Source organism: Kwoniella dendrophila, chromosome 10 (genome assembly GCF_036810415.1).
Source record: "Kwoniella dendrophila CBS 6074 chromosome 10, complete sequence".
In the NCBI taxonomy this organism is placed as follows: Eukaryota; Fungi; Basidiomycota; class Tremellomycetes; order Tremellales; family Cryptococcaceae; genus Kwoniella; species Kwoniella dendrophila.
In genome coordinates this window covers 1566841-1588707 of record NC_089485.1, presented here as the reverse complement: position 1 = coordinate 1588707, position 21867 = coordinate 1566841, and the positions used below count along the sequence as shown (strand labels likewise).

Genomic DNA, 21867 nt, shown 5'->3' with positions numbered 1-21867 from the left:
ATCCATGTTCTTAAATTATTTCCATTTGTTGATGCTTTCTCGAATAGCATTAATTCCCTAATACTAAGCTACTTGTCTTCAATAAGACATGTTGGTCGTCATAACTGAACAGCAAACATGTCTGGCGGTAGCAATTATGGTAACGTCTCTACGGATGGTGTGTGTTACAGGTGATCTGTCGCTCAGGTATTGAATGATTATACTGATACTGTGAGTGGACCCAAGATAAAGTGTAATGCAACTAATTAGCAGCTGTACATCACTGGGATTGTAACTATGAGAGCGAAACCATCGATCACGCTCACCTCTCAACATGGTTGAAATCCTTTCTGTAAATCCTTTCCTTCGATCCAAGCTAAAGTACTTCTAGCGAATAAATGCGGTTCAAACATATGCCAAGGATGTTTCATGTTCTTATTCTGTACCAATATATGCCCTCTTCCCTCACAATTTGTTCCTTCAATCTTTTCAAGTAGTCTTTGTGAGTGAGCAATCTGCGAAAGGCCAGTCAGTTGATGTTGAGACTATAAGTCCAGAATTGTGAAGAACTCACTCTATCTCCCGAGCTTTTATGCGTAGCTACCACGATACAGGTTCTCTCGACAATTCCTTGTTCCTTTAGTAAGCTTTCACCTGAATTACTAGTATCAAATATTGTATCTACAACATGTCTAAGTATTTCCATATTTGCTACTTCATCTGGAGGTGGTAAGTTTCCATCATCTGGGACATCTTCATGAGGAACATTATCTGTAGGAGTGGTTGATCTAAATGGCCAAGTATTTCCAATCTTGACTAAACCAGCATAAGCATAAGGTATAATTGGTTTGAATATTGAGGGAGGTTGAAATCGATTATAACCACTTATGAATATACAATGGTCTTTTGTAATTTCAGGATATAGTGCTGCTGTAGCTATGACTATATGCGCACCTAACGAGACACCAACTAAATGTGCTTTACCACCATTCTTAGCTTTTCTCTTAATTAAATGACCTACTAATTCAGCTACGCGCAAGATTTCAAATGGTTTGATCCCTTTTGTTATATCCCTCCCATCCGAATGTAGATCAGGTAATATCAAATGATAATCTTCAAGTAGACTTGATGAGATAACTCCTGCGTATTCATGGTGTGAACCGAAAGCACCGTGGATAAAGACGATTGTTGAAACACCTTCAGGATTGATTGATCGATGCGGTAGGATATAAGGGAATGTGTCGGTTTCTGAGACATGGTAATATGTGCCGGGAAGCGGTTCAGCCATTATACATGGTAATATGTAACAAGCTAGAGCGAGTTACTTTCAAACAAATGGTAAAAGTGACTGAGTTCATGAAATGAAGATAATCTTAAAAGGTGAGAAAGGGATTTAAGAGGTAACACGAAAAGGTTGGTGCCTAGATCTCATCAAGAAATAAATGTTAGACATATTTGAATGGTTAACAGGTAAGAGAGGATTAATTAACATGCATGAAAAGTATAGCTACAAACGTTTTATCAATATAACGATATAGGACACATCGCAACGTATCTACCTCAACAAACTTCCTACGGTCTAGATACGCCTTTCAGTGAGGATAAAACTCCATAGATCGTGAAGGAAGATGTCGATATTGTTATCGAATCTAGGGACAATTGTTGGGATCACATTTACCCTACAGGCAATCGAAAGTTGGAACAATCAGCTCAACCTGAATGATATAAAATCAAATAAAGAACAATGAAGCAAAAAGGAAGAAGGAAGAAATACAAAAAGAAGACACTTACACCGATAAATCTATATGATGAAGCTTTACCGTCCAATTGATGGCAAAACCCAGTAGCTAAGAAAGAATAACTATCATTTTGGCAATCACAACCTTCATCACCATAACTCATAACTAAACAATAATGTTGATTCCAATCAATTGGATTATTTGGGATATAAACTGATTTCATGTTATATTGGGTGAAACAACCTGGATTATCTAAATCGAAACCAATAGATCCATCTTCATTGCAATTTTCGTCTGAAAAGTCACGATCAAGGTAGAAGTCAGATTTCTATTAGGGATATACCAACAGCTCTTGTTCAAGTGATAACATGATAATATGATAATATGATAATATGATCATGCGACACAACAAACCTCAGTGACTCACCAACGAAAAAATTAGCAAATCTATCAGCTTTGACTCCAGCTAAGAGACCGAATAAGGTGATTGTTGTTAAGGTGAATTTCATATTGTTTAGGTAAAATGTTAGCATATATTGGTAAAAGTCATTAAAAGAGGATGTTGTACAATATGAAAGAACGAGAGGGAGTAGATGAGATATACTGTGAGTTATATATACATATATTACTGATTGGTATGATCTCGACTTCTCAAACTTATCATCGGGACACCGGTCAAGGATGTCATATATATCAAATTAATGAACACTGCCAAGAAGTCGGCCTTGAATTGACCGATCAACATTACATGGCATACAACTTCATTACACAGCGACCATCACATTCCTGAAATTTACTTTCAGCACTTCAGCAGTAACACAGGCTTGATAAGGTTACCATCAATAAGCAACTATCTGATCGAACACTGCCTAATCCGGCGAGCAGCGGTACGATTACTGCTGCTCCTAATTCTTCTCTGGTGAAACCCCTAGCGGACTGATCGTATGACATATCTTGTAGTAATCGTGGTGGCAGATCAGTCGACAAACAATAAAAGATATAGATTCAATCATCTCTGTAGCGAAAGACCAAAATCAGTCGCATGCCAGTGAATATACATGAAGAAAAACAAAAAGAGATGATATATACATTTTTAACCAACTCGCCACCCATACATATAGTACAATCAAACCGGAATACTCAAGTGTAACATGTATATACTGTGTTCACTATAATAAAAATGCGTTTTTACCCGTCCAAGTTATTTTAGATCGTCAAAGCGTTATATGGTTATTACTTGGCTTCTCAAATGTTACGACTGAGAAACAATTCTGGCATAGGCATGTGCATGAAAAGATTAGTTGAAGCCGATTATCTACAATATACCACAAAAGTAGCTTGACTGTCTCGACTACAGAAGGTGATCAACCTTGACAACAGCTAATGTTATATCGATGGCTATTGGGAAGTACTGTAGCGGTCTAGCAATTATTTTCATCGCAACCACCCTAACAGAGAAAGTATTGATATCAGTCTGACATGAACCGAAGCTACACTATGGCAACCAAAGTTATGTTCAAACGGCTTACACTGATAAATCGATAAGATTGAGCTTTACCATCCAAAACATGACAAAACCCATCAGCTTGAAATTCATATCCATCATTTTGACAATGACATTCTCCAGATCCATATGTCATTACCAAGCAATAATAAGCTGTCCAAGGTATACCATTATTTGGAATATAGACTGAACCCATGGTGGGTAGTGCAAAACAACCTGGATTATTGAGGTTGAACCCAATTGATCCGTCTACGCTGCATTCGCTATCTAAGAAAACAACATCAGGAAAGTCAGTCATTGTGCTGTATTGAAATATCGCGACTCAAAGTGTACTTACCGGTAAAGAAATTTGCATAATTGTCAGCGAATACTTGTAAAATACAAATAAGATGGAAGAACAGGAAAACGAGGATATCTTTCACATGATGCATTTTCGATGGGTCCACTGTTGCTTGAATAAAGAACTGGAGAATTGAGGAAGTCCCTTGTGCTCTGTGGGCTGCAAGAACTACCAAATAGCAACTTGAATGAGAGCAACCTAATCTTTTTGGCTAGTTTTTATACAGGTATGATGAAGATGACTCTCTCCATCAGCTGACTGGTGAAAGCATATACACGTCATATTCCGATCGTACGATCCACCTCATAATTCGTTCTGTCGGACGATCAGTTGTGACTTGGTACCCTCAGTAGAAGAGTCGAGTGCACGAGATGACGCCTTATGGCCATCAGAAGATGATGATCTGTCGATCTTTTTGATGATGAAATAGAATGACTGTATAAAATAAGTGACCAACACGTCTAGGGTTAGTCGCTCAGAGGAATATCCACGGCGATGCCGGTTGAGCAAAATCTGCACTGAAAAGGCATATTGGAATCGAAAACAAAGGACATATACAAGCTCTATACCGATCCAGGAATTCAAAGCCATATACGGTAATTGGGAAACAAAGGGGTTTCTGTCATTGTACCCATTACGATTTAACAGTAAGATTACTCCATCGTACTATGTTTAACAATTATTATCATCACATCCACCCTTCAGATCAGAACAGAGTTAGCTCATTGTATCTCGGTTATTCACAACAGAAACAAATTATCGATAGAATGTCAGAACTAAGTTTCACTTACGCTAATAAATCTGTAAGATTTGGCTTTGCCATCTAAAACATGACAAAACCCGTCTGCTCCGAACTCATAACCATCATTTTGACATCCGCATGAATCATCATCATAGGTCATGACTAAGCAGTGTAGTAACTAGTCCAAGGTCTACCATTGTTTGGGATGTAATCTGATCCCATGTTGCGCTGGGAGAAGCAACCTGGATTATTTAGGTCAAATCCAATTGATCCATCTTCATTACATTCACTATCTAGAAGTTGTGAAAGTAGAAGCATGTTTTCTGTACGAAAACATTAAAGTATATGGACAATACTAACCACCGGTGAAAAAGTTGGCAAAGTTGTCGGCAACTGCATGATTGGTAAGACCGATAATGAAAGCAAAAGCGAAAGTGGCTAAGAGGCGTCTCATGGTAATGTCGTTATAAGGTATGGCTCAACGCGTATCAAATGTATATATATGTGAACGATGATGGAGAAGATTGTATTGCAAGACAACATCTCATAAGTCCTGACCCATAGGTTACTTCATTACATATGTTTGCGAGACCTTGTGACATATCTATGCATGTCAATGACAACCAGTCAACTTGCTTTTGCTTACCGAGAAACCGAAGTGACAGCATGCCACCTTTATCCGTATGCCAGACATGCTGATACTTTGCAGAGTGGCTGTAGAGGGACATACGTTTATTGATTATTATACTTCATCGCTGCCTGAAAGCTATAACAGAGAAAGAGAAGTCTTATTTACCCAATTTTGAGTACAAGCATCGTTCTAAGTGCAGAACTAAAAACATACTGTATGATGTAGTTTCAACAGCCTCTGCGAGAACTCTGTTGGTAAACATTGTTACATGCGAAGTTATCGGTACAGAATCTGAAAGCAGTATAAGCGAAAAAGGGAATTTATGTGGATAAGTTCATCTATCATACGATGAAGTACCTGATTGTAAGGGTCTTAACAGTTGTTATCATCGCATGGACCCTACGACAAGAAGAAAGATTATCGTCAGCTTTATATTTATACTGATCGGTTGTAATGCTGTGAAGCGTGTATTGTTGATTTGGATTTTCACTCACACTGATAAATCTATAAGATGTAGCTTTACCATCTAATTGATGACAAAAACCTGAAGCACCGAATTCATAACCGTCATTTTGACAATTACATTCTTCAGAATCATAAGTCATTACTAAACAATGTTGGTAACTGAAAGGAGACCCATTGTTTGGGATGTAAACTGATCCTCTACCTCTTTGAACGAAACATCCTGGATTGTTGATGTCAAAACCGATTGAACCATCTTCATTACAGTCGTCATCTATATAATCAAAGTATTGTAAATCAGCACAAGTCGTTACCAGATATGAAGGTAAATGAGGACAGTGGTGATGACGAAGAAGGAAGGACAAACACAAACGATAATACTTACCAGTAAAGAAATTAGCAAAGTTATCAGCCAAGACTGCTTGACCGACGAAAGCGAGTGAAAGAATAGTAGCAAGGGTGAATCTCATTTTTGGTTAATTCAGGAATTTTATGTTTGGTGAGAAGTCTCTGTAATCACTCTGATACCAAAGTAGTTTCTGTTTTCAAATGACAAGGATAACGATCATGAATGACAGATGAAAGAAAAGTTTGAGTATTTTTATATCATGATAGAGATACCATCGACTGATTAACCGGGAGTCAATGTCAACTCGCTTATCTAGACTTGTCACTTACACATGCTTTTCATCCCGATCAACCGAGATGAAAGAAGCATAGATTATAGATTATAGACTGTAGATTATACACTAAATGAAGATAGTGTATAGCATGATGTATGATGACATGATGTATGATGTATCGTTATAAAAGATGAAATCTCCTATCTTGGCTGATTGATGGTTGATGGTTGATGGTTGATGGTGACGATGTAATGCTATGTAGCTTAGTGTATTTTTGTGTGTGTGTGTGTGTGTGTGTGTTTCACTAGTTACAAGTCTAATCATCTTTAGTCTCAAAGGTATGTCACTGAAACTTTATTCTTTATTCACTCGGAGACAACTTTGATCCATCAATCAATCAATCAATCAGTCAATCAGAGTAATTGCCATCAATCCATCAATGATCTATCGGTCTATCGGTCTGATGAATATGACGTACCATGCATGTACTGTATGCATATGGTGAGTTGATACTTTTTGATATACTTGTAATGCGTAGTTCGAAACAAGGCACAAATCGTAGATGGCAGTGAAATGCGATTATAACTCAGCTAGTCCCTCGCCGGTGAAAACGACATCTATGACTTTAGCATGTTGGTACGAAAGATCCATGCTGAGACGACAACTTTTCACGTGTAGGAATGAAATGTAACAGAGTAGGCTATAAGGAGATCTGATGTACTTGTAAAGTGGAACGAGGGCAATGGAAACAACTTGACAAGTGGCACTTCTAACGCCTTCAAGGATCGAAAATCTTGAGTGATAATTAACAGGTATTGACACCACAAGATCCCTAAAATCGAAGGAAAAACAAGATATCAATAGCTATTCTCAGTACCGAATATGAAATCCTGCTCAAATTTAAGCATAAGAACACACTTACACCGATGAATCTATATGATACCGCCTCACCATCTAACACAGCACAAAATCCAGTTGAAGTGAAATCATAACCTTTAGTTTGACAGCCACAATGATCATCACCGTAAGTTTGAACTAGACAAAATTGATCATTGACAAATCCACTATTGGGAATATAAACTGATTTTCTTGATCTTTGAACAAAACAACCTGGATTGGTCATATCGAATCCAATCGAACCGTCTACGTTACATGCTTCGTCTGCGATCAAGGTGGATCCAAGTCAACGATTCATCCGGATTGATGTTGAAGTGAGATATTAGGTCATATTAGGTCAATTATGACTGTTGAAATTAAGATTACTTACCACTAAAGAAATTCGCAAACAAGTCCGCCGAGACGACTGTCAAGAGAGAAGTGGCGATAAAGGCGATAGTTGTGAAAGATTTCATCTTGTTATGGTAGGTTTATCTAGATACAGTTTATAAATATGTCAAGTTGGGTTTTTAGATGTATGCGAAAGGGTTTGATAGATATAAATTGTTGATAGAAGAATGATGATTGTCGATGTCTAATAAATATTCAACCTATATCCTCAACTTGGGTGATATCGGCCGAGGATACATTTCCCCTAAGCACAAGGTCAATCAATATAGAGTTATATGATGAAGTCATTCAGTTAATTGCTATGCACTATCTGATCTAGACCATCAAAACAAGATACATCACACCCCGGAATACCGAGACATCATTGAGAGAGGAAGAATCAAAACATCTTTCCTTGACAGCATGACGACATGACCTCGATTCGGGCATTGTGACCTAGTTCTTGGCAGAAGTGAAGATCATGATCAGCTTGACTACTTTCCAAGAAATTCACCAGTGGATCATTCGGTAGTACCAGGCTGACCTATACTGCGGAGAATCTCTTGCTATGTGGTATCCGTCTTTTTACATCACACATAGTAAAATCTCAAATTGTGATACATTCAGGTAAAGTCTTCTTTGACTAGTCGCAAAGTATGATTCAATGTGGTGATAACCCAACGAAGCTGGTTAGGCGAAGGAAATAAACTTCAAGCAATATAAGTTACAGTTTACATCGTAAAATGCATACACTGCTATATGAAATATCGCTACAAATGATAAAAAATTTACAATAACGCGACAACTTGTCTTAAACCACCTTTTTTTGTGTGTGTATTACAGTACAAGTCCGAAGTTAATTGTTTTATAACCTTGAAAACATATGTTTAAGGACAGTCGTCACTACCACATGCTTCCTATAGAGATGTAATAGTTGTACATAACATTAGCTCAGTCGGAAATATACGATAGTTTGATTGGATGAAATTCGGGAGTAAGGAGTATCAATAATGAAGACAGGATGTGTGATAAGAGTTGCTTGACTTACGTGAATGAATCTATAAGATTTAACAGTAGGATCTAATTCATGACAGAACCCAGTAGCAGTAAAGTCATAAGCTTGAGATTGACATGAACATGAATCATCATCATGTGTTGAAACCAAACAGAATTGATCACTAATTAAACCTGTTCTTGGAATATAAACTGATTTTCTACCTGGTTGAGCAAAACATCCATCGTTGTGCATATCGAAACCGATTGATCCATCAACATTACATTCGGTATCTGTGATTTAGTATGGTTAGCTAAACGAGCATGCGGTATGCATTGGTGATATTGGAATAGCTTTACAAGTTGAAAGGATTATTTGAGGAAAATATTTTTGTATTGAACTCACCAGAGAAGAAATTGGCGTAAGAGTCAGCTTTAACATAAGTGACGAAACCAAGAATGGCGAAGAGTGAAGTAGAGGTGAATTTCATTTTGTTTGGATTTTAGTTTGAAGAAATTTGGTTTTTGTAAATGTCGATTTGACTGGTAATATTGTCGTTGATGAAAGAAAATCTAATGTAACTTCCTATTTTTTTGGTCTTTATATATCTTTTTACTACATTTGGAAACGGTTGGAAGATAGATGAACAATGTCCATTTTCTTACTTTTTTTCTACCTCCTTATCACCTTCAAGCTGTGTCAAGTGTGATGTAATTCTCAGTGATCACACACCTGACACCGAAACACCGATCAATTCATGGTGGTCCAATTGATCTAACTGATCTAACTGATCTAACTGATGTCATGCTATGTATGCTCTACGACTGATACAACTAATCTAATTATTGAAACTTGACAACCATCAAAAATTGGGTATTTTTCAGCAGTACTCGTATTGAAATTGATTGATTGAATGGAGTAGTATGAGAATCATTATCTTCAGTTCATTCGGGATGTTATATGCGGATCAATTTCGATCAAAGATTATCTCGGAGATCATGGTGATGGGATTAAGCGATGATTTTAGCCTGATCTATCTACCCTGAACTATCTATCAACGATTGAAAGCATCAAATTAACCGATAATTTCAACTACGGCTGAACAATGCGATGATATGAAACTAGATTATCAGCAAACTTCCAGAATCAACCCATACTAGCTTTCGGCTGATCGGTGTGCTTTCCTTTAGATTACCCTTGGCATCGTCACCAGGAGATACAACGTGCGTATTCATAACAATTTCAGAATACGTACCCCCTTTTCCGTAGTCACAGCATTCATCTGAAACATCAAAGTACATAAGCAGGCACGAAAGATGCTGTATCAGAATATATTGGGGAAATTGCTATATCTCCATTCTAGGAATCAGACCAAATTTTGGTTGTTGATTAGAAGCGTCCGAACGAATCTGATCGCTAGGTTTAGAAATTTCCACTATCGATTCACTGAAACTCCTATTTCCAACCAATGCATTTACAAAAATATGTACTATATACTTACAACTTGGATTTTCTTCTAAAATGCGAAAATTTGTATAAAATGCTCTATCTCTTGAGGCTAAAATCGTGATTGTCCGCATTTCATTGTCAACCCTGGTAACTAATCCCTCAAAGGTTCTAAGAAACTGCAAATAACCAGACCTATACTGCCATTTTCACTTCTTGCCACCAATACACCATCATTATCTACACCTACTTCCGGATAAGGGAAAGAAGGGAGTTCATCTATTCGGCCGACTTCGTGGAATACGCTAAAAATCAAACTGAGGTATTAGCTAACGAATTTGAGAGGTTCAGCAAGGATATATTCACTCACTCGATAAGGTCACCAGATATCATAGGTATGAATTTTAGTCCTCTATACCGTCTATTACCCAATTCCATTGGATCGCTATTCATCCGTCATCTCAGCGACGATACCAGGATCACGGCATCGGTATACACAATGTACTTACAAATCAGCTACACAGGCGCATTGATAAATGACCTGTTCATTCTTCCAACCTTCTGCAGCATCAACTTCATCTGTTCTTTGCCTTACTCTTGGCGAAGGTGGAATAGCAGCGAAAGGATGTCTATTTGTGGAAGTAGGTTCTGCTTGTTGTTGTTGTTGTTGTTGTTGTTTGGTCAAGGTAGATACATCACCTAAACCTAATCCTACTGCTGACGAAGAATTAGCTGAAACTCTTCTTTGAGGTGGAGTATCAGTGTTGGTATTCGTTGAAGCTAAAGAAACTTGAGATGAATTTAAATCGACACTGAAGATGTTATTCATTGCTGTGGTAATCGAAGGAGAAGTCGATATCTGAGGTGAAGTTTTCTGTGAATTACTTCTCACTAATCCTGTAGTAGATTTAGTTGGTGACAACCCTAACCCATCAAAGATAGGTTGGTTTGGATCTGCTGAAATTCTAGGTAAGCCCCATGACAATCTACTTGAAGCTTCTGATATCATCGATGCTGAAGATGGTTTCAATCCAAACCCCGATGAAGTTCTTGTATATAATGTTGGTCTTTCGTTTACTCTGCTAGTTCCGTTAGTCTTGGAATTGGATCGACGAAGTAAGCTGAACATTGAAGATTGGGAATCTTTGGGCGATGTTACGGTAATAGCTGAAGGACCTGTTTGACTTCTCATTGATGATGATCTAAATCTACCTGTTTGAGCTGGACTACTGGGTCGACTACCCGACAGGGATGTTGGCGAAGTTACTGAAGCTGAATGACGTAAACCATGACCTGGCGACAGCATTGGACTGCCTGAGCGTGATGTTGGTCGACTACCAGGTTTAGCATTGAAACTTGCGATCCTGGTTGCTGCTGTTCGAGCTGTATGTTTATTAGCTGGATCAATTATCAATAGTGACGTTAGCTTACCAGGTCGAGTACAAGTGAAATGATCCATTGCTTCAGCGTAAGGTGACCATCCATCATGCCATGCTTTGACGATACCTCTGGACGTGGAAGTATCCGTAGGTGATCTCATCTCTACTTTCGGACTAAGTGGTAATACTATCCAAGCTTCTTCGTACACTAATAAGTGTTCTTTAACCTTTTGATGATATTGAGCTTGAGCTCTCGAGAACCCTATCAAAGCAATATCAAGTAACCTCAAACAGCCCTCCAAGAAAGCCGGGAGTTCGTCGACCAATTGTGTATGTAGAGCGACAAACTCTAACGCTGATTGAGTGATGCTTCTTTCGATTGCTTTCTTTGAAACCCGAAGAGCATGATAACGAGTGTAATCCGTATATTTGGTATCTCGTTTATGGATTACCTTACGTGGATTAGAGGTGGATTCCAGCAATTTAGTAAAAATAGGCATAATATGTTGTCGGACCTGGTCGTTCTATAAATTCATTTAGCTTGATTTCATCCTGTTGATGCAGCGTCGACTTACCAGTTCTTTCCACACTTCAGCTATTATGCTATCGATAACCTTCCTGAATTCCAACATCCTTCTATCTGCAGCATCTGTAGGTTCAAGCTGAATAACCCTTAACCACGTTTTTACTACACCATCTTCAGCGACCAAAACTTCCTTTGCAGCTGCAGTCCATAGAATAACTTCTTTTCCTACTCTTCTTACACATTTATCAATTTCTTCAACTTTGATGACTAAATCTTTCAAAGTATTCAATGAAGAATCAGATATAGTAGCTGGAAGAGCGAGATCAGTGCTTGAGACACTTTTACTGAGAGAGATAGTAGATGAAGCAGCTTTGTCTTTTCTAAATCTTCCGAGACCAAGTAATTTTGATGCGGGTTGTTTGGTTTCTTTAGGCGATACATTGGTAGTAGGAGCTCTCTTTGAGCTGATAGCATTGGATACCACATCTTTTCTACGTTTCGTTTCATCTATTTCCAAGGCAATGGTTTTTGACATTTGAGCTGCAGTTCTGATGGAAAAGTAGTCTGGATGAACAGGTGTAGTGCTAGAAAGTAAATCATCGAATAGTAAAGGGTATTTGGTGATTCTTTGGACTGGCTTAATGAGCATAGAATCGAGATTCCAGGCGTGGGTATGGTTTTTTATCGATAACCAACATTCCTTCAGATGTGCATTATGAGCAGCATCTGCTTGAAGCTCCATAAGTCGAAGTGAAGCTTGAGATTGTCTTGCACAGTAGAAGTTGTACAAGGGCCGTATACGTGGGATCTATCTGTCAGCTGGATTCGACTCTTGATCAACTCACCATAGCAACAAACGCCTGCCCTAACCTATCGTTTCCTGTCTCGTTCTCCCTTAAACCACCTTGAACACCAGTTTCCTCTTCTCCCATAGCTTGTTCAAAAGCAGTAGCCAATTCATCAGCAGCACTAGCAATTTGATCCAAATTCAAAAAAACTGTCTTCAAGTCTGCAGGTGATAATGGTTTTCCTATTGGCGGTTGCATGCCCATTGAAGGGATACTACTTGAGGATCGTTTATGGTGTTTGAGCGATGGTTGAGGTGTTATCTGAAATGACGAATTGGAACTTCCAGCAGCTGAATTAGAAAAGTAACTTAGATTATATCCATCTGATGGACTTTTGGGTAAAGGTGTAGTCGAGCCATTACCTGGGAAAATCCAATTCGTCGAATCATGTTCACTTGATCTTTTGGTATCATTTGTCTGATATGTATAAACTGAACTCCTTCTAGATCCATCGCTAGGACTAATTGACGAATCACCGTTTGTAGAGTGTAGAGAACCAGGTCGAAAAAATCTATACATGTACGCGTCACGAATCAGAGCCAAATCTTTAGCGTAAGCTCTTTCACTTGAGGCTATTTCTCTAATCAGATGAGACCGCTTGGACATAACAATAGATGGTGATGAGGGTAATAATGGTCGAAGAGGCGTTTCAGCTGCTTTGCCATTTTGAGAGTATGCAGACGGAGTTAATGAAGGTGATTGAGTGTTAGAGATTGGTGATTCGGGCGTATATGAATGTCGAGAAACCTTTCCTTCACGTAATATTGGTAGAGATGGAGATTTGGCTGGTTCTCTATAGTAGTCGGTAATAGTAGTAGGTGACATGGGGATAGCATCGTCAGATGAGCCGTGAGTTGCAGCTGTCGATGGGACATCATCGGGAATGTGAGGCAGAGCTTTTTCAGATGCGTTGCTCAGGCGAGGCAGGGAGAATGATCGCTTTAGGTTGATTAGCAAAAGGATTTACGAACAATTGAGACAACTCACTCTATGACCATTTTCTCGACCTAAATCAAAGCTGGACCGCTGACTAGACGGCGGAGGCATATCTTTCTGTTTTCCCCATTCTACCGAATCTAACCTACTTTGTCGTTTTTTGGCGGTACCATCTATACTAGATCTAGCGGTATCTTCACTCCAATTCCAACTAGTAGCGGAAGGTATGGCAGAAGAAGGAGCGGAATCTTGAGAATACATTGATGGTACCGTGAAACTCGTAAAGCGGATCTCATTAGGTGTAGATACGACTTGAGAAGCTGAGCTGTCGACCTTGTTTTGCGGAATAGTCTCCTGTACTGGACTATCAAACTCGAGTGGAGGTTCTAACTTTGTCGAGCTTTCTTCCAATTCAGCCATCTTTTCTAATTGTGAACGAAGGGAAGTAGGTGTACCGACTTGAGCTATATTCGATTCTCCCGAACCAGATCGAGGAGTTTGCTGACGACCGGTGGAATTTGGGTCAGCGTTTTCTCTACTCAAGCTTCGGAGTGGCGATTTAGCTGGAACAGGTGGACTAGGTTGAGCTGATGTTATTGTAGACAGACGAGAGTTAATAAGAGTAGGGGGTGTCTGTATGGTAAGATTGGGCGATTTTCTCGGGGATGAAGATGGTTTTCTTGTCGCTAAGCGAGATGGTGAACCTTTTGGAGAGGGAGGAGGACTTATACGTGGTGAAGATGAAGCGGATGGGAAAACTTTTGATTCGAAAGATGGTCTAGCGGTGGCCGCGGATGTTGGTCGTTTTATAGGTTCTTTGATAGTTGATGCAGCTTCACTCAACCTACTAACCGAAGATTGTGAACTACCCCGACGATGTCCAGGTCTTTCTATCGATATTCGATTAGGACTCGCCGTCGGTTCTAAGTATATACCGAAATTGGCTTGTGCATGTCGAGCAGCAATCGGCGAAGGTGGATCATTCGATGGACTAGGCAGTTTGATTGAGGTTGTACGAGGTGATATAGGATGTGGTCCTGCTGAACGAGGTGTTTTAGGTGAATTAGGATTAGAGGAAGTCCTCTTAGGTATGTTGATTCGTATACGCTCTTTATTAGACGGTGATCCAAAGCTTGAGACAGATAGCGTCGGTGATCCCACGATTGTACCCTGATTCGACCTTGAACTTCTATTTGCCCCTCCTCTGACCATGGCTATCGCCCCTTCTTCTAGCGCTATTGGCGTAGGCTGATTTTCCCTTTCTCCAAATTCACCAAAATACATTGTCGAATCTCTGTGAGAGTTTATATCAGGACTAGCTAGAGGTGTGGGATTTGTAGACTGTGATGATACAGAGGCGGAAGCTTTATGAGATGAGTTTCGAGTGGTTATGGGTGGACGTGATTTCGGTTTGGTGAGATCTTCTTTCGATGATCTACGTCGAAGTGGTAATGGGCGTTTCTGAGGTGAAGGACTAGGACTGGGTCGAGTGACTGATAAAGCCACAGCAGATTTCTGTGGACTGGATATACGCGACGGTCCAGCTGAGGACGAGGGTGTGGTGGTACGGGATGAAGGTCTCGTGTAAAAGGTATCTGAAGTTGAACGCGGTAAGGATGGGGACGATGTGGGAAATGGTTTAATCGTGGTTTTAGGCGATGTGAGTGTTCTATCCACACTACACGACGAAGAGCTATTGGTTGATACAGAAGGTCGTGGTATAGAGCTGGAAGACGACGAAGGTGAAGGTCGAGGTCGAGGAATAGAGCTTGTTGAAGAGGAAGGTGAAGGTCTAGTTGATCTTATTCGAGAATCTGTTGCTCTTCTAGTTTCTAACACTTTACTTCCTACAGGTGCACCTAATCCAATTGCACCGTTTCTGAACTGACCTTCAACTCTCGTACTTGACAATGATCCTGATCTAGATGATCCAGCTATACCTGTTCCTCCGACTGAAGCACTTCTGTTTTCTTTTCTAGGTGATGTTGGTGATGATCTGACTGAAGAGCCTATACGAGAAGGAATGCCAGTACGTGTTGGCGTTGGAACAGACTGTTTCCTTTCTACTGTTGATGTTGACGGAGATGATGGATTTGATCTATTCTTCAGATCATATTTCTGTATAATTTCAGATACTGATGGTGATCTTTTATAACCCGAAAGAGGAGAAGTAGTTGGGCTATCTTCTAATGGCCTAGCAGGCCTTCTTGGTGGAGTCGAAGTCGGTGTGACAGGCATGTTGACGAATATTCAAGCTTGAGCCCTACTGCCTTGTGGTTAATAACATCCACCTGTGGTCGAGGTGACTTGGGCTGTCGACACACATTTAAAGGTCGTTGAAACGGTTCCTAACCGATGATCTTTCCTTCCTTCCTCCAATCTTTAACTGACTTTGAAATTGCTAACACGTTTCACTGCATGTATTGGTAATTTTACTAGATCCTTTCTTGTAGGCTGAGTTTCTTGTATATAAATAGGGTATCTATAACGATAACTGATTCACATATCAGATCAAAGGAAGTTACAATATAGCCGATGTGGTTAAAGGGAGGAGTGACAACTTACTTAGCTAACCAATACCCTTTACTCATGAACTGATGATATTGAATGAACGTATCAGTGTAGAGGATATGTCAAAAGCTATCAGAGCTGATATCAGTCGTATGAAATCTATATGCAGAAGAGCAAGAAGAAGATGAAGAAGGACGTCGATGAAGATAATAACCATGATAAATGATTAAGATTAAAATGGCCGAAAGAGGGAGAAGATGACTGACGACAACAACATTGGAGAATCATTACGTAACTACACTTTTTCCGCTTTCAGCTAACCTTTAAATGCACAATCATCCAATCCCTCTTTCGTATATATTTTATCCTTTTCTGCAATTCACAAATATATCATAGTATCTTTATAAAACAACCACTGTCAACATGGTCAACCAGACGCCAGGATCAAAACCTAATGCTTTCTCTATGGGTTCATCGTCAACAACGAGGAGCAGGAGGCATGCTGTGGGTCAATCAACTCATTTCATACTCTCGGATAATTCTTGTTTTACAGTATTTATTAACTAATTCTGATTTTTAGATACCTGAAGAAGATGCTACGAAATTACAATTTGGAGGTAAGCCAATTCAAATATATCATATGATCGGGATGATTTTCTTCTAGCTTACACCATGTATTCATCATCAATTTAGAATTTGCGGATGGAGAAGCTTTAACTTTGACTGAAGTGTCAACGCTTCTTGTAGCAGCTAGAGCTGCGCCCAATGTACCTCCTGCACCTGACAACAAGTAAGTGTTATCTTCCAAATATCTAGCATGATATTGGAGTACTGACATGTTACATTCTTAGGGTGTATAAATCCACGACTGAGTATGTTAACGAATTTCAGAATGCTAGTATGGAAGTTTCGGAAAGTATGAGAACGTGGGTATATGGAATCCTCTTCATATTGCATTATTTGATGCTACGTAAACACCAATAAATCGACTGATAACCATATTCCTCCAATTGTAGTGCACTCATGGCAAGACCAGGATTCTTAAACAAGTTTGAGATAGCACAGATCATGTATTTAAGACCTGAAAGAGTAGAAGTAGCAGTAGCGTTAATACCAAGGTGAATAATCTTCCTGGATTCCTTTTACAAATTGATAAAATGTCATCGCAAAGTAAACTGGAATTCATCCGACTACGGGAAACATTTTCATATTTCTAGACAATTGAAAGCTGATTGACTTCTCCGCTTTACAGTCTGGAACGATATTCTTTGGGTGATGAACAAGAAACAATACTTCAACAATTACTAGATGATGTAAGAGGTATGGCGAGATATGGAGTTAGACCATAGTTCATGCTTTAAGATAAGAAAAAATGTTGTATTAACACTCAGGGGCGAAATTTTGAACAGAATAACTGGGGATATTATAGATTTCATGCAGAGATATGAAATATTATGTTTGATACAAGGACCAAAGTCGTCATGGAGGGGTATAAAGAGTGCAGGGTATTCTCAATTTTGAGTATATCTATACTTCTATCGCATTCTAAAATCTAGGTAAACCGATCACCCCACCTGATTTACACCATTCACTCAATTCTTTTGTTACTTTCACTTGACATCCTAATCTACTTTCACCATCTTTGTATCCTAACGCGTAGCCTAACATGTCAAATTCCTCGTCTGAAGCTTCCCCTGTAGGTGAGGGGGTTGGTTTAGGAGGTAAATACAGATGACATGTTGCGCATTCTAGTATCAAGTCGAAATTAAATCAGCTTTCTACACAAGATTGTTCCCCCAAAATTGAATAGCGAAACGATGTTCAAGCTTCAAACACTCACCTAAATTACCTCCACAGACCCCTTCCAAAGAAGGTAAATCGTTCTCCTTCCCAACTTCCAACAGATTATTACCTAATTTAGCTTGAACAATCTTTTCTTCACTTTCAAAAGTCTTAAATCTCAATTTAACTTTCTCCTCCTTAGCCTCAACCTCTTTCTGTATCTTTCTCAAATTATTTTCAGGATTGATTTCAGACCATAATTCAACTTGCTGAGTCTCTGTTAACCCAAATCTACCCCTCCAATGAGCCCACATCTGCGAATTTGCTTTGGGTGATAGGATATGTGATATGATAGAAGGTGCATGTTCGAGTGTCAGATTTGATAGCATGTCCAAAGAAGGTAGAAGAATTGCGTTTGCTGCATATCTATCACAACTAAGTCAGTTGTAATCCCAGACTCATGATTATCTGCAGCATGTTTGCCGTCTCCAAAATGATCAGTCAAATGAAGGCTTTATAATCCTACTCACTTATGCCCACCAACATGAGCTATCTCTGTAATTTTCACTTGATTCCCTAGACCCCTTCTTTCCGCTTCCTCTCTGAGAGCATCGACCAACGGACCACCTCTATCAGAACATCTACAATCTCTCGAACCATGCGTACAAACCAATATCTCTTTCGTTACACCTTGATTTCCATCCATGATATTTACATCTTTCGGTATATATTCTAAATCGTTTAACAAGTTCTCAGAAGATATACTTTCCATGTTGAGCGAATCATATGATTTCGAATGACCATCAGGCCAAAATATTCTAGCTTTATATTGTTCTTCATTTGCGAATTTTGTTTCATTACCTATGCCATCATATATAGCATTTACAGCTATACCTTTACTTTTTAAATTTGCTGATGCTGTAGCTAATAATGGTGAAGCCATTTCTAGATGCGAAGGCCATGATGAAGGTGGAATGGGTAATGATAATAACATTATAGCTTTTCGATAGACTAACGGTCTAGGTAAAGGTAACCATTCTATAGGATCGGGTACTGTTATACGTTTAGGTTGAGAATGCGTAAATCGAGCATATTGACCAATCTTTGATATCGATTGACGTCCTATACTGCGGGAAAGCGTCAGGAGTAACATGAGTCTATGCGTATCCTTGTAAAGCATAGATAAAATTAAATCAACAAAATATAAATTTCTGCTTCACCAATTATTTATCGTTTATTTAAATGCTGTTATTATCGATTTCATGTCATCTCGGTGATCGGTCAATCAGTATATATATGACGAATTTGACCGGCGGCGGCGGCGGTTTTATGTGTCATTTTACCTCGAACCTATGAACTTGCATGGAATTCATTTAAGGTTATATCACACCTATCAAACAAAACAAACGACTCGATTATGCTAGTCTTGATTTGATGTTCACCTCACAACTACTGGAACACAGACGAACAGGTAAGGGACGAGCAAGATGATGATCCTGAAGAAGAGGTTGCGAAACTCTCACCATTATGTCATCTTTAAAAGACGATTATACTCTTTCAATGTCAATATGTCAATATTCGAAACGCTTATGACAAGACGCAAGTTATATATACGGAATGGAGCAACTGTTTTCAGTACAGTTTTCTACAATGACCCTGCATGATTGACGTAAATGCTGCTACTTTGGAAGATTCGTCTTAATTCGAAGGGGGAGAAAAACGACATATAATTCATTTCAGCTCAATACTCTAACGCTTCAAAGTTTCCAATCTGTCTAATTGCCCATCCAATCCAGCTAGCTCGCTACTAGCTATAGGAGAGTGAAAATCAGTCAGACTAGAGAGACAATGTGTCTTCTATTCTGAGGCGAAATCCATCACAGAGATGAGATCTTTTGTGTTCAACGGGAAAATACCGGTCTTCGTGGCCTTCTTCCCCCTTGAAGAACGCTTCTCGCCGGACTTAAAAACTGACATGGCGAAGGCTCAACCTGCATAATTATTCCAAGAATCTCTTACTCATCATATTAGAGAGCTCACCCATAAAGTTTCTCTCTGTACATTACGCCATATAGTATTCCAGATAAAACTAAAATCGACCCTTTCAACATAGGAAAATCTGATCCTTCTTTTCTTGGCATACCAAGTATTCGTCCCTCGACTGTAAAATCCTTTGTTATGCATATATTACCGTACCTTCTCATACTTGAAGACCATATACTACACTGCAACGTGAATAAGTGATATAAATATCGTTGATTCATCCAAACCTTTTAAATCATAAGCATTTCTGATTTTTCCTGCACCCAACATATACTGTAATAGCTTTTCAAGGGTGTATCTACTGGACTCGTACAGCTTTTCGATTCGCATCTTCAAGATGTCACGATCAATGACTTACCCATGGGATCTCAGACCAGCTGAAATGGTGACGGACTTTGAAACCAATATGACTGATTCTCAAGCGGATTCAAATGATTTTAAAACTATAAGATGGACAATCAAATGTCCGACATCCAAATGTACAGGATCCGGTTGGATTTAAACCTCTTGACGATGGTCGTAATTCGGGTTGAGCTTTACATCAATCCATTTACCTATTGACAGTGAATTGTTCGAACTGTGGAAAAGATATGGATGTGCAAAATCCTGATTATCAACCGAAAAGGAGTGATACAGCACTTTTATTTGACACTGGCCTAAATATGAAATGTTTAAATCCGCAACAAGCTAGGGGTTCATCGTAAGTATACACAAGTTTTCCTTTGATGTAAACACTTTTATCTCAAGCGTTATAGGTATATGACTAATCAATATCTTTTGTTTTATCAAGCTACTTGACATTCAGAATAAAAGACTCAAATATTCCATTTATTGTTACGGCTGGCTGGGCGACAGTGAAGGATATAAAATCTGTTCGCGATTTAACTGAACAACATAATTTAGCAGAAACATTACGCTACACTTGGGCAGATTGCTCCAAAGCACATGAAACCTTGGATGGTAGATTGATGGTTGATGATTACAAACGACTAAATATTTACCCTGTTAGCGTAGGCTCAAAAGATGAAACTTTATTCGGTATACAAGAGAAGTATCTAAAGTTTTTAGCTTCCACAGCTGAATTCTTCGAACCCTCACCTCAAAACCCAAATGAGGGAGAACTTTGGTCAAGAGATGCTACGGGACGTTCAGTTATTGTCCATACTAGCTATTTAGCAGAGGATAACAGCCAAGCCGTTCAACCTAGACAATCTAGATTATCACGCTGGAAACATTTCCGTTTGAGGAAGAATGAATCAATAGATCCCCGGACTGCCATTCCCAGTGCTGCTTGTAAGTACGGTAAATGGTTCTCTTTACTGACTCACTTGCTAAATCTCCAGCTCAAGAGTACATTCCTCGAATTGCGCCACCTTGGACCCATTTACCCCCTCCACCGGCCAACACGAAAGGGATGCATGAGATGGAATACAACCCAACAGCATACATGGCTGAGATGTCGAACACCCCAAGTATTCCTCAACTCCCATATGATCCAACTGAGTATCGATATTTACGTGAAGCACCGAATGAGGCTGAAGTTTTCGAATTAGGTTATGCTCCAAGTGAATATATGGCCGAATTACCAAATACTCGCCCAGGAGATCGACCGGACTGGGCTTCATTTTCAGCTTCGAGACAAAGAGATTTTAGAACTTTAGGAGCCATTCCTTCAACTTCGGGTGTGACATCAGTACAGAGAACACTGGATGAGGGTAGCACAGCACCTCGTGAAGATCCGATCGAACGTCCTGGCGCTCCAGTGAACGGTAATGGCGGTCGTCAATACGAGTATAAACCATACAGACCTTAGCAGTCATGACTGCGGTGTTGTCCGTTCTGCTAAGTGGAAAGAAAAAAGTTTTCAAGTTTTATTTCTAGTCTCTTGGGTAGTGATCTCTTCTCTCTTTGTACATTCTTCGTGTTCACTCACCTCGGTGTAACTTCCTCTATATGGCTCGACGATCGGTTGCGTTGTAGGCTCTTCAATCTGAATCACCTCTGATAATCACAGAAGGTTTGCTCCTTTATGATTTTCTTTGAGGACTGCCACTAATCCATATTGTCGACGTCGATTTCCGATTTTGCGAATTCAGTCCCAGGTCCTACATGGCCA

General features: G+C 39.3%; 11 protein-coding genes across 11 annotated transcripts; 2 read left to right on the top strand and 9 right to left on the bottom strand.

Annotated features, from left to right (window-relative positions):
* Positions 1-308: 308 nt before the first annotated feature.
* On the bottom strand, positions 309-1267 carry L201_007540 (uncharacterized protein; the record flags this gene model as incomplete). Its single annotated transcript, XM_066223246.1, has 2 exons — positions 309-494; positions 554-1267. 2 exons carry the CDS (start codon positions 1265-1267, stop codon positions 309-311), a joined length of 900 nt encoding a protein of 299 aa, XP_066079343.1.
* A 361-nt stretch (positions 1268-1628) lies between these two features.
* L201_007539 (uncharacterized protein) lies at positions 1629-2227 on the bottom strand (the record flags this gene model as incomplete). Its single annotated transcript, XM_066223245.1, has 3 exons — positions 1629-1658; positions 1771-2012; positions 2146-2227. The coding sequence occupies 3 exons, from the start codon at positions 2225-2227 to the stop codon at positions 1629-1631; spliced, it is 354 nt and encodes a 117-aa protein (XP_066079342.1).
* Positions 2228-3139: 912 nt separating this feature from the next.
* L201_007538 (uncharacterized protein) lies at positions 3140-3653 on the bottom strand (the record flags this gene model as incomplete). The annotated part of the gene is made up of 3 exons (XM_066223244.1): positions 3140-3166; positions 3248-3489; positions 3560-3653. 3 exons carry the CDS (start codon positions 3651-3653, stop codon positions 3140-3142), a joined length of 363 nt encoding a protein of 120 aa, XP_066079341.1.
* A 581-nt stretch (positions 3654-4234) lies between these two features.
* On the bottom strand, positions 4235-4758 carry L201_007537 (uncharacterized protein; the record flags this gene model as incomplete). The annotated part of the gene is made up of 4 exons (XM_066223243.1): positions 4235-4261; positions 4354-4385; positions 4484-4597; positions 4665-4758. 4 exons carry the CDS (start codon positions 4756-4758, stop codon positions 4235-4237), a joined length of 267 nt encoding a protein of 88 aa, XP_066079340.1.
* Positions 4759-5307: 549 nt separating this feature from the next.
* On the bottom strand, positions 5308-5867 carry L201_007536 (uncharacterized protein; the record flags this gene model as incomplete). Its single annotated transcript, XM_066223242.1, has 3 exons — positions 5308-5334; positions 5430-5671; positions 5783-5867. 3 exons carry the CDS (start codon positions 5865-5867, stop codon positions 5308-5310), a joined length of 354 nt encoding a protein of 117 aa, XP_066079339.1.
* A 958-nt stretch (positions 5868-6825) lies between these two features.
* L201_007535 (uncharacterized protein) lies at positions 6826-7372 on the bottom strand (the record flags this gene model as incomplete). The annotated part of the gene is made up of 3 exons (XM_066223241.1): positions 6826-6852; positions 6943-7181; positions 7288-7372. 3 exons carry the CDS (start codon positions 7370-7372, stop codon positions 6826-6828), a joined length of 351 nt encoding a protein of 116 aa, XP_066079338.1.
* Positions 7373-8173: 801 nt separating this feature from the next.
* Positions 8174-8770, bottom strand: L201_007534 (uncharacterized protein; the record flags this gene model as incomplete). Its single annotated transcript, XM_066223240.1, has 3 exons — positions 8174-8203; positions 8335-8573; positions 8686-8770. The coding sequence occupies 3 exons, from the start codon at positions 8768-8770 to the stop codon at positions 8174-8176; spliced, it is 354 nt and encodes a 117-aa protein (XP_066079337.1).
* A 1110-nt stretch (positions 8771-9880) lies between these two features.
* L201_007533 (uncharacterized protein) lies at positions 9881-15653 on the bottom strand (the record flags this gene model as incomplete). The annotated part of the gene is made up of 7 exons (XM_066223239.1): positions 9881-10031; positions 10097-10171; positions 10236-11109; positions 11158-11629; positions 11681-12331; positions 12477-13418; positions 13467-15653. The coding sequence occupies 7 exons, from the start codon at positions 15651-15653 to the stop codon at positions 9881-9883; spliced, it is 5352 nt and encodes a 1783-aa protein (XP_066079336.1).
* A 696-nt stretch (positions 15654-16349) lies between these two features.
* Positions 16350-17275, top strand: L201_007532 (uncharacterized protein; the record flags this gene model as incomplete). The annotated part of the gene is made up of 6 exons (XM_066223238.1): positions 16350-16430; positions 16507-16543; positions 16620-16716; positions 16778-16852; positions 16943-17044; positions 17179-17275. The coding sequence occupies 6 exons, from the start codon at positions 16350-16352 to the stop codon at positions 17273-17275; spliced, it is 489 nt and encodes a 162-aa protein (XP_066079335.1).
* A 196-nt stretch (positions 17276-17471) lies between these two features.
* Positions 17472-18861, bottom strand: L201_007531 (uncharacterized protein; the record flags this gene model as incomplete). Its single annotated transcript, XM_066223237.1, has 3 exons — positions 17472-17674; positions 17767-18134; positions 18239-18861. The coding sequence occupies 3 exons, from the start codon at positions 18859-18861 to the stop codon at positions 17472-17474; spliced, it is 1194 nt and encodes a 397-aa protein (XP_066079334.1).
* A 1227-nt stretch (positions 18862-20088) lies between these two features.
* On the top strand, positions 20089-21564 carry L201_007530 (uncharacterized protein; the record flags this gene model as incomplete). The annotated part of the gene is made up of 4 exons (XM_066223236.1): positions 20089-20230; positions 20316-20451; positions 20542-21044; positions 21095-21564. 4 exons carry the CDS (start codon positions 20089-20091, stop codon positions 21562-21564), a joined length of 1251 nt encoding a protein of 416 aa, XP_066079333.1.
* Positions 21565-21867: the final 303 nt, after the last annotated feature.